Source organism: Opisthocomus hoazin, chromosome 4, assembly GCF_030867145.1.
Source record: "Opisthocomus hoazin isolate bOpiHoa1 chromosome 4, bOpiHoa1.hap1, whole genome shotgun sequence".
Classification (NCBI taxonomy): domain Eukaryota; kingdom Metazoa; phylum Chordata; class Aves; order Opisthocomiformes; family Opisthocomidae; genus Opisthocomus; species Opisthocomus hoazin.
Genome location: NC_134417.1, coordinates 43,547,629 through 43,565,088, shown reverse-complemented (window position 1 = coordinate 43,565,088; position 17,460 = coordinate 43,547,629). Strand labels below are relative to the sequence as shown.

Here is a 17,460-nt window from a genome sequence, read left to right as displayed (position 1 = left end):
TAAATAGTGAAGGGTTTAAAAACCACTGAAGGCAAGCAAGCTACAACATAGGCCACGACTGTTAATGCTGCACCCTTCCTTCCAGGCCGTCCAGCATGCCATATTCCTTGTCTTAAATCTATAAAGGCAGAACCATCATTAGAATTTTATGTTTACTCTGTAAGTGTTGTCTCCATGGTTTTCCACCTGCTCAAATAGGTGAATTTTAACCCCTACTAACAGTCCCTCTCCACACCTTACCATCAGCAATTTATACAGTGCCACTGAGGAATTAAGGCCCAGATACAGTGGGACCTGAGTGGAATTTACACCCTTAATGCCCTCTGCCTTAAAGGCATTTGCTCACTGGTAAAATTATCTGAAAGTCTTGGATTTCACACCCAGTATCACCTCAATCTTATTACTCCTGGGTATCTTATTTAAAAGTTTGATCCAATCCATATGAAGCTTGACGGATCAATTCAATAGCCCTACTTATAGTTCATCTGTGATCTCTTCACCTTGACTGCTTTACAGGGTATATAAACTATGTAAAACAGAGGTTTCTATAGATCAGAGGAAAATATTTCCACCAATCTGTAAGAAGTCTTGGACTCCTTTGCCATTTCAAAGATGAGTTTGCCAACAGGCAGGTATGGTCATCATGCTTCCTGAAGAAGATTTATGATTCATGGGGTCAATTTACTGTAAAAGTCTCAGATTCCACTGCTTGTGCAAAGAGCTATTTTCGGATTTTATTCAGTGATTGTGTAAGACATGCACACATACAGGAACAGGGACTAAGTCAGACTTCCTCACCCAAGCTCAGTGCCAGAAACACTAAAGTGCCTGCAATGAATCACAGCCTTTTGCATATTGGGAAGTACTTTAACCACTACAATACTGTAGATAGATCACCAGCAGCTCCTTCTCCTACTTTATTTTAATAGTAGTAAATTAATTGTTTCAGAAAGGAATAATTTTGCTACCTAACATTATCACAGGCACTTCCCTGAAGCCTGGACTTAAATGCTTAGGTCTCCAAGATGAGTGGCACTTCAGTGCACACATTCTGCTCCTCGCTGAGCTGGTCCTTACCCATCCTGCATGTTGGCTGTTTCAAACGCAGCACTGTGAAAACACACTCTTTGCTGCTCTAGCTATGCTCCAGCCCTCTGAGAAGTTCCTATCAACAGAGATCTGCCCACAAGCTTCTCACAGTAGCGCACTCTGATCCATTCAGCCTAGTTACAAGTAACCTCCAGAAGACAAGCAGTAACCTCTTCCATGCGTTGGATCCGTATCTATGGGTGCAACACCAGCAGTTGTGTCCAGCATTCTCTCTGCTTTGTAACAGGATCCATAGTGCCTCACACAGAACCGCAAATATGTTCTTAGTTAATTAATATAACCAGGAAAGTCTCCTGTAGCAACCCACTTTCTCCAGAATAAAAAATTGTTTTATCTCAAAGTATATATTCACTCCCTCCCTCTAAAAAGCTGTTTCTGCTCCATACCTCAAAACAAAACAAAACCCTCACAGCTAAATGCAGCATTTCTAAATACCCTGACAGTTGACGTTTCTCACTCTTGACAAACTAGAGTGTTTTTTTTCTGTGTTGCTCCACTTTCTGGACAATACCACGTATCTTTTGAACATGTCTGCCTTCTCTTAAGAGTTTATCTCCAGATTTACTTCATGCCTGGAATCCATTTCCTAGTTGTTTAAATATATTTGAGACAACCACCACTACAACCAACTTCCACCTACCCAAGAGAGGTGGACTTTTACTGTCCATAGAAGTTTCAGCAGCTTGCTTTTTACAGCAAAAAAAGTTGTACCTTTGTCCAGCCAGGAAACTTGACATAGGTGTCTTGAGGCAAGTCTGGAATCCCTCCAGGAATTGAAAGTCTACCAGTGTAAAAAGTAGGTGCTTCATAACTCAGTGGACTGCCGGCAGAACTCTTTGGTTGATCAAGGTGGCCATTAATGTCATGGTTCACTGCTCCATCTATGTCTAGAGGATAGATTTCCCATTCAACAAGTATATCTTGATCAAGAGTTAAATTTGAAACTAGACCCTAGGAGTAGGAGGAAAAAAAACAAACCCAAAATATAACGATTAGCTTCATGTTATTGAAGTTATTTGGCTGCAACTATAAATCAGTCAGGAATAAAAAAATGCACCAAAGTACGTGCAACAGCTACCAATCTGTGTATGAAAAACCAAGCATCTGGCCTCCACCAGGTTATAAACTTTGCTTAAGAATAAAGGGTTTCATTTATTCTCAGTGAAACATTTGTTCCTCTTCAAAGCTGTGAGCTTTCACTGATGCCCGAGTTTTTTTTCAAACCTTTTTCCCATAACTGTGAAAACTTCTGTTTTGCTTTAACATGAACATGATTCCAAAACCTGGGGCTTCATAAAAAGCGGAAAAAGCATTAAATATCGTAAGTCTGAGATACCATCAAGCGATTTGGTAACACTGAGTCACTAACCAAAGACATAAACCTGCACAATAGCAGAGAAAGCAGTATTTACTTCCTACAAAACTTCTACAGCTAACATAACAGTATCAGAAAACCAATGCACATGTTTTGTGACCCTGATTCAGTGAAATATTTTAAGTTTACAGTCAGCTTCAAGCCCACGGAGTCCTGTTTTATTTCTGTGGACCATGTGTGCAGCACACCAGGGTACTCGCACAATGAATGCAAAAGCAAGGTCAGGTCATGATTTAAGAAGAGTAAAAGCAACATGAAGTTACCTCTACCTCTAACTTCTAAGTTACCTCTAAAAGTTACATTAAGTTACATGCTAACTGTGTTACAACAACAGCCTCTAAAGTGGTGTTTCAGTGGAATGCAGAGGTTGATTTTAAATCAGTGCTACTACATCCATATAATCGCTTGAGTAGACCCTGCATAGAAGCTGTTTTTAAGTTTGCAACTTCAGTTCTGTTGCAAAAACCACATATCAAACAGGAACAAGCAAAACCACATTTTCTATGGCCTTGGAGGGCTGACACTATGTCATGTGTCTGTACTAATGCCTAATAAGCATTGCACTGACTCCATAAGCTTCATCATCAGTATGAGCACTAACTGGTTTTCTCTTCCCTTACCTAGATGACCACTTTACAGAACAGGAGCTTATTTTACTTGTATCAAAATAAAATATCTGCACAGAGTTAAGTGGCAAAACTTTTCTATACAACTTAGACTTTACTCTGTCTAGCAATAAATTGAAGTAATGCAACATAACTTTAGTCCAAACTGTCTAACCTGCCTCCCTAAGCCCATCTTTAGGCACTACGAACGCGACGCGCCCATTAAGCATCCTTCGTTTGGTCTGCATAAGAACACATATTCAGCAGTCCAGCTATGGATATAAATTCTCCAAGTAAAACAAAGAGATAGCTAGCAGTGAGCATGCGAAAAAGTGTAGGAAAAACAGAAACCACACTCTTCCTTCCTTTGCATCCTTCAACAACAAGACTTAGACCAGCAGAATGTTTTAAAACCAGAATCATTTTAAGATTTGTTCCCAAAAGCTAGATGCCTAGTTCCATTTCAAGTTCATAAAAGTTATAAAAAACTAGCCAAACAAAACCCAGAAAAGTTACTCTATTTGCTTAAAAATGCTAGGCTTCACAGGGTAGGGATCTCTTCCCCTAACATCATTTTTGAAAGCACAAATTATCTAAAACCCAAGGTATAACTGTTCCAAGTTTTCAAAATCAACACAAAGAAAAGTGTGAGGGAGGGATTCTATGGGAAGAAGCAATGCACATATTCCAAAGCTACCTGAGAAAGGCTGCCTCTTCTACACAGAAGGATCCTCCTTTTAGAGGATTATTCTCACAACGCACGTCTACTAAACTTGCTTTCACTCTTAAATCTTAAAAAGGATGAAACCCTGGTGTAAGTGTGAATTTCAGCTCAACCACACAAGACTGAGCACCTCCCTAATCCAACCTCTAACCTTCTATTCTGTTACCTTAATTTAGCACTAAGCACATAGGTTTCCTTATCACCTAGCTTGTTATTAAATAAATAAGTAAATGCAACATTTCTGCTGCCTCATCATGAAGACAAACCACCAGGAAACTTGCTGCCCTCTCTTGCCACTCAGATGAAGGCAAGGTACCTTGAAAAGACAGAATGAACAGAGTTGGCACTACTGCTACCCACTGAATTTCTGTGCCACAAGCGCAGAAAAGCCTCAATTGCTGATGCTTTTAATTCAGAGGCTTTCATACATCCTAAAAGTTCCCACATATATTTAGCTTGTTCTGATTAGGATTTAAAGAACTGCATGCTTTCCAAAAGGTAAGGCAAGGGAAACTGGTTTTTGATATGGTGAAAGCGTGTAGGCTACCAGCTTAGTAAATGCTCAGAGTTATATTGTTTTGCCTTGACTAGAGTCTTGGCATAATTAGAAATCCCCACCACAACACACTTAAGAATAAGATAACAGGTCAATTAGACTCCTTTAAACCAAGCCTTAGCTTCAATTCTTCTATGCTGCTTAATCATACCCAATACACCCTTCTTCAGCAATGCAAACAGGCCCATCCTACTCATGGCAGCAAAACACAAGTGTGAGAACAGGAGTTTCTGCCTACCAGCGATCCTGCAAGTGTCTTCCCAGACTACGTTTTACAACTGAACTAGATTCTCTAACAGGCCCAAACTTGACCAGAATTTGTTGTCTCACCAACTAGGCTAGTCAAGACGCATCCACACTTGGGTTTACTTTTTTTTTCTACTTATAACCTTAAAAATTCTACTTCCTCACAGCATACGTGCCTCTGCTTGATAACTAAACGGTACTGTTCAAGCACAGGTCTTTCCTGTGGTGTTTATCTTTCTCCTGTTCTTGCATCCAAACTAACCAAGAAAAACTTGGGACAACTCTTAATTCTGCACCAAGACACCTATCACAGACAGAATTTAGATTGAGAAGGAACAGGAGCTTCTAATTTACCTGTCATCACCCTAATGCCAAAATGCACTACAATCACCAGAGAGCTATTAATCTGGACAGTCACCAAACATTTCACAAGCTTTCTGAAAGAACACTGCCAAATCAATTTAGACCAAGTCAAATCTAGCAGTTAGTGGGCTGCAAATCTCTTCTTAATTGTAAAGCTTTGCAATTACTTCATTATTACTTGTGGCCCAGTAACATCAAGAACTAAAAAAATAGCATGCTGTGGCACTAAACATGGCATGAACGCAAGACTGGCCTCTGCAATACTCCTCTCTTTAGCAAATATCACACAGCACTGGGGATTACATTAAGTCTAAAACCAGAGAAGCTTCCCTTTCGCCCCTGCCCTTCCTAGTGTTACATTAGTGGCACCTCAACTGTATTGGGTTTACACAGCAAGATTTTGGTAGCAGGGGGGCTGCAGGGGTGGCTTCTGTGAGAAAATGCAAGAAGTTGCCTACATGTTAGACAAAGCCAGTTCCAGCCAGCTCCAAAATGGACCCACTACTGGCCAAAGCTGAGCCCATCAGTGACGCTGGTAGTGCCTCTATGGTAACGTATTTAAGTAAGGGTAAAAAAAACCCGCACCAATTGTGTAGCAGCTGTGAGAGGAGTGAGAAAAATGGGAAAGAAATAGCCTTGGAGACACTAAGGTCAATGGAGGAGGAGGAGGAGGTGCTCCAGCTATTGGAGCAGAGATTCCCCTGCAACCCATGGCAACACAGTTTGTTTCCCCGTAGCCCACTGAGGTCCACAGTGGAGAAGATATCCACCCTGCAGCCCATGAAGGACCCACACCAGAGCAGGTGGACGTGCCTTGAACAAAGCTGGAACCCATGGAGGGCCCACACTGGAGCAGACTCCCGGCAGGAGCTGTGGCCTGAGATGAGGAGCCCACACTGAAGCAGGTTTTCTGGCAGGACCTGTAAGCCCGTGGAGGACACACACTGGAGCAGTCCTTTCCTGAAGGACTGCACCCCGTGGAAAGGACCCAAGCTGCAAAAGTTCATGAAGGACTGCCTCCTGTGGGAGGGACCCATGCTGGAGCAGGGGAAGATTGCGAGGAGGAAGAAGTGGCAGAGATGAAGAGTTATCAACTGACCACATCTCCCATTTCCCATCCCCCGGTGCTGGATGGGGGTAGGAGGCAGGAGAATCATGAGTGAGGTTGAGCCTGGAAAGAAGGGAGGGCTGGGGGAAAGGGTTTTTAAGATTTGTTCTTATTTCTCATTATCCTACTCTGTTTAATTGGCAATAAATTGATTTCTCAAAGTCAAGTCTGTTTTGCCGGTGACAGTAATTGCTGAGTGATCTCCCTGTCCTTATCTTGACCCATGAACCCTGCGTCATATTATCTCCCCTGGTCCTGCTGATGGAGGAAGAGTGATAAGAGTGGTTTGGTGGGCACCTGGTGGCCAGCCAACATCAACCCACCACAGCCACTCACACAGGGGAAGTGACAGTCCTAAAGCATAGCATGGACACAGAAGCGTTCGGAAACTTTCAGATAATTATCTCTAATACCTGATCAGTCCAAATCTGAACTGGCAATTTTGCATGGTAAAGTGCTCATGAGACAGCCTTTCCTAGCCATATTGAAAATACTGCAAGGTCATGCTGCTGACAAGTTAAATGGGACATGGAGAGAGACACAAAATTGTGTGTGTGTATATATGCACACACACACACACGCACACACAAATACAACCCCAGGATTCACAAGCCTTGAAGCACAACCAAGATCCAGACCGATTTCCAACCCATTTCTGGAGCTTGTCCAAACAGCTTTGCACATTTTAAAATGTTAGCTACAGGCTTAACTCAACCTGAAAGTTCTGTGGGTCATGCTTTGGCTGACAATGTAAGTGAACAAACAAAAAAAAATTTAAAAGATGTCTGTCAGTTTTTAATTCCACATTGACTTTGGTGACAAAAAAAACTCAAATGAAAATTAGTGAGTAGTTATATTTTGAGGTAAAGTTACAGCTGTGTAATCTTGATCTTTTTGCTCTAACTCACTACTTTCTTTTTAACCTGCAGAAAAGAGAAGAAGCCACCACAATCCAGTATTTCAACTGATTTTACTTACCTTAAAGTCATTATTGTATCTACCGAAGTTGACTCGGCCCATATTCTCTACCAAGATGTCCAGACTTGCTCCAGCCTTCCCAGTTATATTTACCATACATGATTTTTCCCTTTCAAGGACACCTTGAGGAACCTATACAAATTACACCAAGAGCAAAAAAACAATAACCATTGAAAACCAACAGAACCCTGTTATTTGTCTCTTCAACTTGCACGAAAAGAAAGAGGACAAAGGAAACAAACAAAAAAGTAAAAAAATTTGTGTTCCTTTCCTCCTCCTGCATACAAGCATGCACACACAAAAAGCTGGTATGTCAATATTCACATTTCAGTACATCAACTGGATGTGCTACTAGGCAGCATTTGTCTAACTGACACCATCTGTTTCCTTAGCTAATTTCAACTAACTCAATCAACTGTCACAATCCTAGTGGTTTTTGATGCACCAGATTCACAAAAAGCAAGTTCTCAAATTTAGTCTAGTGACTGAAAAGATTTTCGCAATATCAGTGATTAAAGGGGCTTCATCTTCCAATTAAGCTCATATCAATACTTCGTTTTATTTATTTCCATTCCCACAACATAAGGAAAGCAGAGACTGACCTGGACACAAAGGTGATGAGAGTCAGTACAGGTCAAAGATTAATTAAAAAATAGGCTATCAAAGTTCATGAATTGATTTTAATTCTCATTAAGCAGGAACAAAACTCTCTTCAAGGGAACAAAGGTAAAGTTCACATTCCACACAAACTCTTTTTTAACTGGTGGTCAGAAGCCAGTTTCATAAGGTAACAGACAGGCTCAGGCTTCTACTTCCCCTCACCTTCAAACAAACAAATAAAAAAAAGAATAAAAAAAATTTAAAAAAAAAAAATCTATGGAAACACTGTAGAAAGCCGCCAAGCATACATATCATTAACATATTTCATGAACCTGCAAGTAAACCCTTCTTTTAGATTTCTTTTTAAGTCATGAATCTATATCAACATTCAAATATCTCAAAAATGGAAACAATTACATTTTACTTAGAAATTATAGCTAGTCATATTTTCTGAAATACGAATACGAACTTTAATATGAATCAACTGTATACTTCCTTACTTCCTTCATCTAATTAAGTAAGATTATCTAATAAAGTTGTTTTCGTAAGCTGGAGAAAGGAGAAAAAACCAAAAGGCAGACTGTATCCATGACTTTCGTGAAGGCCACTCATGGCAGAAATGAATACCAGCAAACAATGTTTACCCCATCCACAGACACATAGGCACGATCATGGACTCCATTTAAAGGTGAAGACAGTTGTGTTGGCTCCGTACAGTTTTTTGGAAGCGTAGTTCTGTACAGTACAAACCCAAAATACTAAGAAAATAAAAGAAAGAAAAAAACCCAGATTAATGAACCAAGTCATTCCGTAGCTTCAATTTAGGTCACGAATTAGAAATATCCCACATTCCTGCCTACACGCACAGATTGAAACGTTAACTTTCATTCACTTCAGATAGCATCTATCACAGATACCAGCTTCAGATTAGAGTTCACTTTGACCTTTAAGTAATGGGTGTAAATTCCGCAGAGTTTCCATTACATAACGTTAAAAGATAAGGGTCTTGGCTATGAAGGTATTTCTTTAATAAAAACAAAACACTTAATGGCCAACAGTATTATTTCTTCATTAAAATCAATGAAAAGATATCTGGAAAATCCCTTAATAACGGAGTTTATATAACAAATTTGAAAGCGCACTTGTCACCCAGTGCCCATATTGACATATTCATCAAACCAATATTACCTATTTTTAAAACTACCTGGCTTATATCAGGAACATTTCAGAATATTTTTTACTAAGTTCCCCAACATGAAATAAAATAAAAAAGTAATAGTTATTAGATTTGTTCTCATCAAAGTGAAATACAAACTAAAAACAAGTCAAAAGATGCATCGTCTCTTTCACTCAGTAGCCACAAAACGATTTATTGTCTAGACTTGGATTAGAACTTAACCCTGGCAGGAAGAAGTGAGAGTAAACCATTTCCATTCTGCTATAATTATGATATTAGCGTTACATTTGCAACAAAATATCCAGAAGGACAGAGGGGGGGAGAAAAATTAAAAATATGCTAGGAAGCTTCACTGGCTGCCATCTTGTCTCTGTTTTCCCAAGCACAGTACTAAGGGTGGGAAGGCCAGAGGATGAGAGAGAAAAGCCCACTAGAAATTACATCCAGCCACAACATACTACCTGCAGCTTCTCTCACACCTCTGTATTAGTGGCTTATTTGAGCTTTGAACCTCTACTTGACTAATGCCATATCCCAGGCACCTGCTGAACTGCTCCCTGCTCTTCTCCCTCCCCCAGCTACTACCAGCATCACATTTTCTCAGACTAGTTTATTTTAGCTGCAGGCAATTAGCACCCATCACAGAATGGTAGGGGTTGGAAGGGACCTCTGTGGGTCATCTAGTCCAACCCTCCTGCTGAAGCAGGGTCACCTACAGCAGGCTGCACAGGACCTTGTCCAGGCGGGTCTTGAATATCTCCAGAGAAGGAGACTCCACAACCTCCCTGGGCAGCCTGTTCCAGGGCTCCGTCACCCTCAGAGGGAAGAAGTTCTTCCTCACGTTCAGACGGAACTTCCTGTGCTTCAGTTTGTGCCCGTTGCCCCTTGTCCTGTCACTGGGCACCACTGAAAAGAGCTTGGCCCCATCCTCCTGACACACACCCTTCAGATATTTGTAAGCATTTATAAGGTCCCCTCTCAGCCTTCTCTTCTTCAGGCTGAACAAGCCCAGCTCCATCAGCCTCTCCTCGTAGGTGAGATGTTCCAGTCCCCTCATCATCCTCGTAGCCCTCCGCTGGACTCTCTCCAGTAGCTCTTCATCTTTCTTGAACTGGGGAGCCCAGAACTGGACACAGTACTCCAGATGAGGCCTCACTAGGGCAGTGTAGAGGGGAAGAAGAACCTCCCTCGACCTGCTGGCCACACTCCTCCTAATGGACCCCAGAATGTCATTGGCCTTCTTGGCAGCCAGGGCACACTGCTGGCTCATGGTTAACCTGTCGTCCACCAGGACACCCAGGTCCCTCTCCACAGAGCTGCTCTCCAGCAGGTCTACCCCAAGCCTGTTCTGATGCATGGGGTTGTTCCTCCCCAGGTGCAGGACCCTGCATTTGCCCTTGTTGAACCTCATCAGGTTCCTCTCTGCCCAACTCTCCAGCCTGTCCAGGTCACGCTGAATGGCAGCACAGCCTGCTGGTGTATCCACCACACCTCCCAGTTTGGTGTCATCAGCAAACTTGCTGAGGGTACATTCTAACTCTTCATCCAGGTCGTTGATGAAGAAGTTAAACAAGGCTGGGCCCAGTACTGACCCCTGACGGACACCACTAGTTACAGGGCTCCAACTAGACTCAGCGCCGCTGATGACAACCCTCTGAGTTCTGCCATTCAGCCAGTTCTCAATCCACTTCACCGACCACTCATCCAGCCCACACTTCCTGAGCTTCCCTAGGGGGATATTACGGGAGACTGTGTCGAAAGCCTTGCTGAAGTCTAGGTAGACAACATCCACGGCTCTCCCATGCTCCAGTCCCTGCTAAATTCGGCACAGAAGTGATCACGGATCCATGTAACCTTAATGGAAAGACAGAGTCCCTCAGCAGGAAGGGAAATATCTTTGACTGCGAGGGAAGATATAGACAGCCATCAAAACTGATGCAAAGACTGATAGAGAGGGAACATAGGGAAGAGTGGGATTCAGCAGAAGCCAGAGCAAAATGCAGAGAAAGGTATTTTCCCTATCTATCTCAACCAGTGGGGTGAATGTCCTTGACAGTGGGCTGCAAGAGCTCCAAGAGGTTGCTCCCAAAGGTTTGTCTCACTGCATTCTCTTGCCTCACCATACATGTAGGAAAAGGACTACAAATAAGTAGGAGGCCCACAGAAGTGCCAAACAGATTGCATTCCCCCATCTCCAGGTCCCGTGACTTGCATGAGAAAACAGTGTCTCCGTCACTGTGCTCACTCTGATAGCAGGTGGGGAGAGGCAAAGAACAAACACAATAAGGAAAATCAATAGTGAAGAAAAAGACGGATAAAAAAAGTCTTTTAAGAACCTGAAAATCAATACTTCAGAGAGGAGAGAGATAAAGGTGAAAGCCTGGACAGCATTGATACCTACATTCACAGAAAGAGGAAAACCTCAAGTGCAAAACAGGAGCACTGTAGAATATGGAAAGGTCTCCAATGCAAAAATCCTGGACACCTTTACAGTACTACTACTTCTGTGCTGAGATAAGGTGAGAGACACTTGACATAACTAGAGTAATACCACAGAGGGTTGTTCAGACAAACTTTACAAAATTACTGCAAAGTGTCTGCTAAAGGAATCCTCACCTGCTTCACCTGAACAAAGGTTAATGGGTAGGTGCTCTTCACTGGTCCAGCAGGTGACAGCCTGTCAAGAACCTCCACCACAGTGCCCACCTGCAGCATAGAAAAAGCAGACAAATGAAGGTCAGTAAATTTCAATCCAAATATAACAGCTTGCATATCCAGCCACCTAGCTGCATCTGTCCAGAAAGCAAAGAAATTTAAAGCCTTTACATCATCCTTACACACATATTGACAATACAATGCAGTACAGAGAACTGATGAACCCTGAAAGAATCATGCCACATGTGGAGCAATGTTTTAAAAATTCAGATGTTCTAAATTTGCTATGCATTCATAAAAACAGAAGAAGTGACTCTTTATTAATTAATTAGAACTAACCCAGGAATTTCTCACAAAAGTTCTGTAACAAACGTAACTTCTCTGGACAATTAATACAAAACAATTATACTATCTACGTTTTGCTCAATTATGCTTACAGCCAAGCTAGGGAAAATGCCACTGATTTCCAGTGAGTTACTCTGGAATCATTCTGAGCTAGGATACAATTTGGTTCTATCAAGAGTTATCCACAATCAATTTACCCTATTTAGTCTTAAATTATTTTAGAAACCCTAAGGCTGTAATTCAGTGTCACATATAAGCAGCTGGACTGATTTTAGTGAGACTGGAAGCAAGGTTTAGGCTAGTCACATGCATAAGTACCTTGCTGAATAAGGACTTGCATGTGTACAACTAAATTGCCTTTTGTTGCCATCTGCAGTTTCTTTTTGTGACTGTAGAGTTTTCTACTCATCTACAATTCTCTTGCAAAGTCCACTATCAATTTTATGTTAGTCAAGATGCACACAATATGCCTAGTGTCTTACAAGCTCAAAAAATCAATTGCATTCATATTTTTCATGCAAGATGTCAGCCTGTTTCACCAGAAGTATTGTCACCGTTCAGTGGTAATTACATATAAAGACATCAAAAATATTTCTCAAATGCAGATTTACTTTCAAATGTTTGAGCAAAAAAAAAACACAAAAAAAAATTAGGCATTTAAAATTACTTAAAACTGTATAGTATAAAAACATTCACAGCAATACAAACTTCTGATGCTACTTCAGTAACAGACATATTGAATTTCTGCAGATCATACATGAAAGTCACCAGTGCTGAAATAATAGATTATACGTTTAAGTGTACATTTTGTAGAACATGCTGTATGTGACAGAAGTCAGCACGGATCATCTATGTACATGCAATTATTTCTTCAGTATACTACTGGTTTTGGCTGGGATGGAGTTAAATCTCTTCGTAGTAGCTAGTATGGGGCTATGTTTTGGATTCATACTGAATACAGTGTTGGTAACACAGGGATGTTTTGGTTGCTGCTGAGCAGTGCTCACACAGAGTCAGGGCCTTTTCTGCTCCTCACACCGCCCTGCCAGCGTGTAGGTTGGGGGTGCACAAGAAGTTGGGAGAGGACACAGCTGAGACAGCCAAGCCCAGCTGACCAAAGCGATATTCCATGCCATATGATGTCATGTTCAGCAATAAAAAACTGGGGGAAGAAGGAAAGGCGGAGATGTTAATTGTGATGGCGTCTTCTCTTCCCAAGTAACGACTACACATGATGGGGATGGATAAACACCTGCCTGTTGATGGGTAGTAGTGAATAAATTCCTTTTTTTGCTTTACTTGTGCATGCAGTTTCTGCTTTACCTATTAAGCTATCTTTATCTCAACCCACAGGTTTTCACACTTCTACCTTTCCAATTCTCTCTCCCATCCCACTGGGGAGAGTGAGCAAGCAGCCGTCTGGTGCTTAGCTGCCTTCTGGGCTTAAACCACAAAACAAGCATGTAGACATAAATCTAAGTGGACTTTTGAAGGGAGCTTATCTCAACTCTTTAGCTAGAAACAAGAAGGCAAAAGGAGGCCACAAGTATACAAAGGCTAATGCCATCACAACCTGGAGGTTGGGTCACCCTCACTAGTCCATAGCCAAGTATGTTCACCCTGGCAAGAAGGCCATCAGTAAAACGATAGCTTGCAAAATCTTGATGAAAGTAGTTTGCTTATGTTTTCAGTTTAAGCATTACACCTAAAGTAACAATCAGCTTTCATAGAGTAAAATTCCCCAAATGCTCTGGACTGTGTACGTGCTCCATTCTTTATGTTATGCTCCTCCAAGGGAGCCAGTAATGTTAAAGCAATATGCAGGACTTGGCAGGCCACAGGAGAGACTGAACTGCTGGGTCTTGTACAACAGCTGTGAAGCAAGAGATGAGTATCTATGCACAGACACCAACACAGTTAATTATAGAACTAAACATCAATCCTATGAGCACTAGTAGTCTTGGCCCCAGGTGGGGAAAGAAATTAGAAACAAACATAAGCAGTATTAAGACACACATGGGCACTCCAATGAGCTACTAACCAGCAATGAGTGCTGCTTTGTGCCCTGCTGAACCGAGTATTAGCAGCTTGTACACGTGCCTGTTTGATGTTTTTTTTTAAGTTCCTGCTGCCAAAGGGGCTTCTGCTCTTTATACAGGTCGACCACATCTGATTCACTTATGGACTGGGCTGGCAGAAGCTTGTTTCTTTGAAACTTCAATGGATTATTTTTGTTCAGCTTTTCACTCTAAGTGGTGCATACAAAAAAAAGCCAAAACAAGATCTGCTCTTGCTGCAAGTTCCTGTTGACTGCTACTTGTTGGACAATCAGTATCACAACAGAAACTTCACAGTCAATTTAAAAATTACAAATACTGCCAAGAATTTTTTAAAACTTAACTTGTAAAACAAGAGATGACTACTAATAAAAACAGCAATACTCTTTTATCCTCCACAGCAAGGTCTTCAAAACCGAAGTATAAGATCAAGCATGAAAAAAAAAAACGCAAACAAAACAGCTCCAGCAGGAACAATATCAACTACTGGCAGCATCCTGTTTGCTTAACCCCTCTCTATCCTCAACTCGTATCAGCGTTGCCCGCTACTTGTTATTGCTTGAGCTCTCCACATCCCAAGAACTGAGTACACCTCCAGAATCTGTTGAGTTTGCAGACTGCAGCACTGGGACAGGCATTTCCTTGTGACAAACACTCCCCAGGGCCCCCCAGGTGGTGACCAGAAACTACCACCTGTTGACAAGCGTGCACAGCCACACTGCAGGCACTAAGCTTCATTCATTTCCTTCTGGAAAGGATGCTCCTCACATTGTGGGTCTTCAACCCCTAAACTTTGTCATCTCGCTCACATTTCTTGAGCCTATGTATCGGTGTTCTGCCTTTGCCTGCCCCCACTCCTCATCTTCAACACTTCTCTTTTTGTATCTATGTAACAAGACTTTTTCCCCACCACCACCACCTGCCTTCCCGTCTTCTGATTTCCTGCAGCAATGTCAGTGTCGTCAGCATCTTTTAATAAATTACATTTTTCCCACCCAGGAGAATTATTTAAAATAATTCAATAGCTCAGAATGAACAACTGCTTAATTAGGGAACAGCAGGGGAGCTTATTTTTTTTTTTACTATTTTTTATTTCTTTCCCTCCCCAACTAGCCTGGGTTCTCCAATTATTTTCATCTGGAGCAACCTATTTGCAAACCTCCAAAAAACAGCAAATACGACAGGCAGCACTGCTAAGAGAAAAGATCACTTTTCCTGAAGTTTAGGTCCTGAGTAGCTGATCAGGTACTTAAGCACTGAACGGTCACAGAATATCTTGCGAGGAAAAAAAATACCAAACCGAGAACAGCCTGCTCTGGTTACACACACCTCTGTAAAGCACACCATATGACTCCTGAAAATACTCTGGAGTCTGCTTTCCCTCTTGCTTTCTGCAAAAGTGTGAAGGCAGTTGGTTCACTGCAGCAGATTCAATGCTCTGCATAGCAGACTGACTGGTGGACCTCAACTGCACAGTGAAGCCTCACACAGTACCCGTTTTACCACTGTCACTACAAATGATACAGCTGGGAAGTTTACTACTACCAAATCTACGTCCTATCATTTAGAACATTCCCTCTCTGATATTCACCCAAATACAATCAGGCTTCTCCATACTTGTTGCACTGGACCTTGTTGGTGCTCTCCACCTCGTTGGTGCACCAGACCTGGTCCCAGCAGGGGCTAGAATGCATCACAGAGCTGGAAGGGATGGCTTTGACTGGGACGGTACAAACCCTCTGTGATTTGAGACTCATCCTGTGTCACAGGGTGAGTAAGCAGAGGAGTAATTGCTGCTGAAGTTAAGCAGTGGGTTCACAGAGCAAAAAGGAACCTTCTTCCCAGAAAACAATTCTAGAGGCATTCAGTGCAGCTGGCAGTATATGTATATGCAATGAAAGGAACCTCACACCTGGCAGTTTAGATATGCCATCTGGATTCCTAAAACTACTGGGTGGACAGTAAAACACCCCCTCTCAAAAAAGCAAGAAATGTAGAAGGTGAGAAGGTGCAGGAACAGGGCTCCCAGTGCGACAACCATGTCAGAGCTGTGATATTTGAGCAAGTTTACTCATCTGACTCCTTTGTAAGACAGCTGTCTGGGCCAGGCACCCTGCAGCATTCATTTCTTGAAAGCTTGAAAGTTCATCATTCTAGTGAAACTGGACAGCCCTATCTGAGAGCCATGAACCATGAGAAGATGGGAGAGTCAAAATCTGATTGCTTAGGCTCCCATATGCTGGCAACCTATGCTAGGAGCAGAAGTGGTGGGTGTACTGATAACGGTATCTAGTTAGTCACTTCCAAATATAAACCAGTTCAGTGAAACCTCATATGGCAACCCCTGGCCTAAAAGGTCTGAAGATACACAAAGGATGTTGAAAATGATATAGATCTGTTTCAACTTCACTGGTGAATCACTTTTATACGTAAAGTATTTCTGCCCACTACTTGAGTGGGATGACTTGACAAGGGCTGCAAAGCCTTATCACTACCAAGTTTTGCAGTGCTTCAGCTGCAGTGCGTAACAGATCAGACACATTGCTGATTAGAAAGGTGGCTGCCAAATTAAAAATACAAAGTATAAAAACCAAAGCATTACGATTTACAGTATCCAGTACGCCTGCTGCAGTAATCCTCTACCTCAAAACAACTTGTCTGTGTCCAGTAGAATGAATATAACCAAGCTCATACTTGTCTCTTCCATCCCCCCTTAAACCATCCTCTACGCTCACTGCAGGAACCTAGTTCTCAGCCGTATTTCACAGAAAATTGTCACTGGTCCTAAAAAGATGGTGCTATGGACAAACCCCAGCTACTCACGTGCTGATCAGTTATGCTGCTGTTGTCAGACAGGATATAGCAAGGCTGTGTTCTGCATGCTTTTCCCTCAGCAGGAAACTAACTTAATTTCTCTCGTCAGCTACAGATTTGCACCAATCTTGCAAGAAACTTAATGATTAAGACTTTCAAATTTACTGAAAATATTCCATATTCAAAATTTAAACACCTAGAAGTATTTAAGAAACGTATATCCTACCTGCTGCTTCTACACCAGACGCATCAACAGCTACAAAACCACTCTTTGCTCGTAGCTCTCATAGCAGTATTCCCCCAGCTACATTACTCAGACATCAGTTAGACAGCTATGATTCTGTTGCGTTAATAATATATTAATTTCAGTTTAGTAAAACTTCAGGCACACACTGCATATTGTAAAAATTTCCTTTTTATGTACAGGTAACATACATTTTCTCATTTTCCACCATTGGCATGATTCCTAACTCCCAAGCTCTGCTCCCTCGCTCCTGAAAGTTTGCTTTCAAGGTTTTCCTCTTTACTTTGTAAGACATCTAGAGACTGTCATGACACCCTCAAACATTTTTTTTCAGAAAGCAAATATACAGCATTATGGAAAGATACACAGAGTATGACAGGTGTTAATTTACCTTCTGCAAGCGAACCTTCCCGTATGCAAATTTGGGTGTTGTTGGAGGGATAAGACCTTCTGGTAACCGCTTATACTAGAAAGGGAAGGAGGAAAAAAAAACAACACATGAA

The 17,460-nt window shown here is 41.8% G+C and overlaps 1 protein-coding gene across 1 annotated transcript in view; it reads right to left on the bottom strand.

Annotated features, from left to right (window-relative positions):
- The window catches only part of GLB1 (galactosidase beta 1), a 52,285-nt gene that overhangs the window by 7,233 nt on the left and 27,592 nt on the right, over window positions 1-17,460 (bottom strand). The window contains exons 11-15 of the mRNA XM_075418797.1: window positions 17,349-17,423; window positions 11,459-11,548; window positions 8,310-8,423; window positions 7,066-7,197; window positions 1,822-2,061 (exon numbers count right to left, since the gene is read on the bottom strand). Coding sequence (XP_075274912.1) covers window positions 1,822-2,061; window positions 7,066-7,197; window positions 8,310-8,423; window positions 11,459-11,548; window positions 17,349-17,423 — 651 coding nt within the window. The remainder of the gene's footprint in view (window positions 1-1,821; window positions 2,062-7,065; window positions 7,198-8,309; window positions 8,424-11,458; window positions 11,549-17,348; window positions 17,424-17,460) is intronic.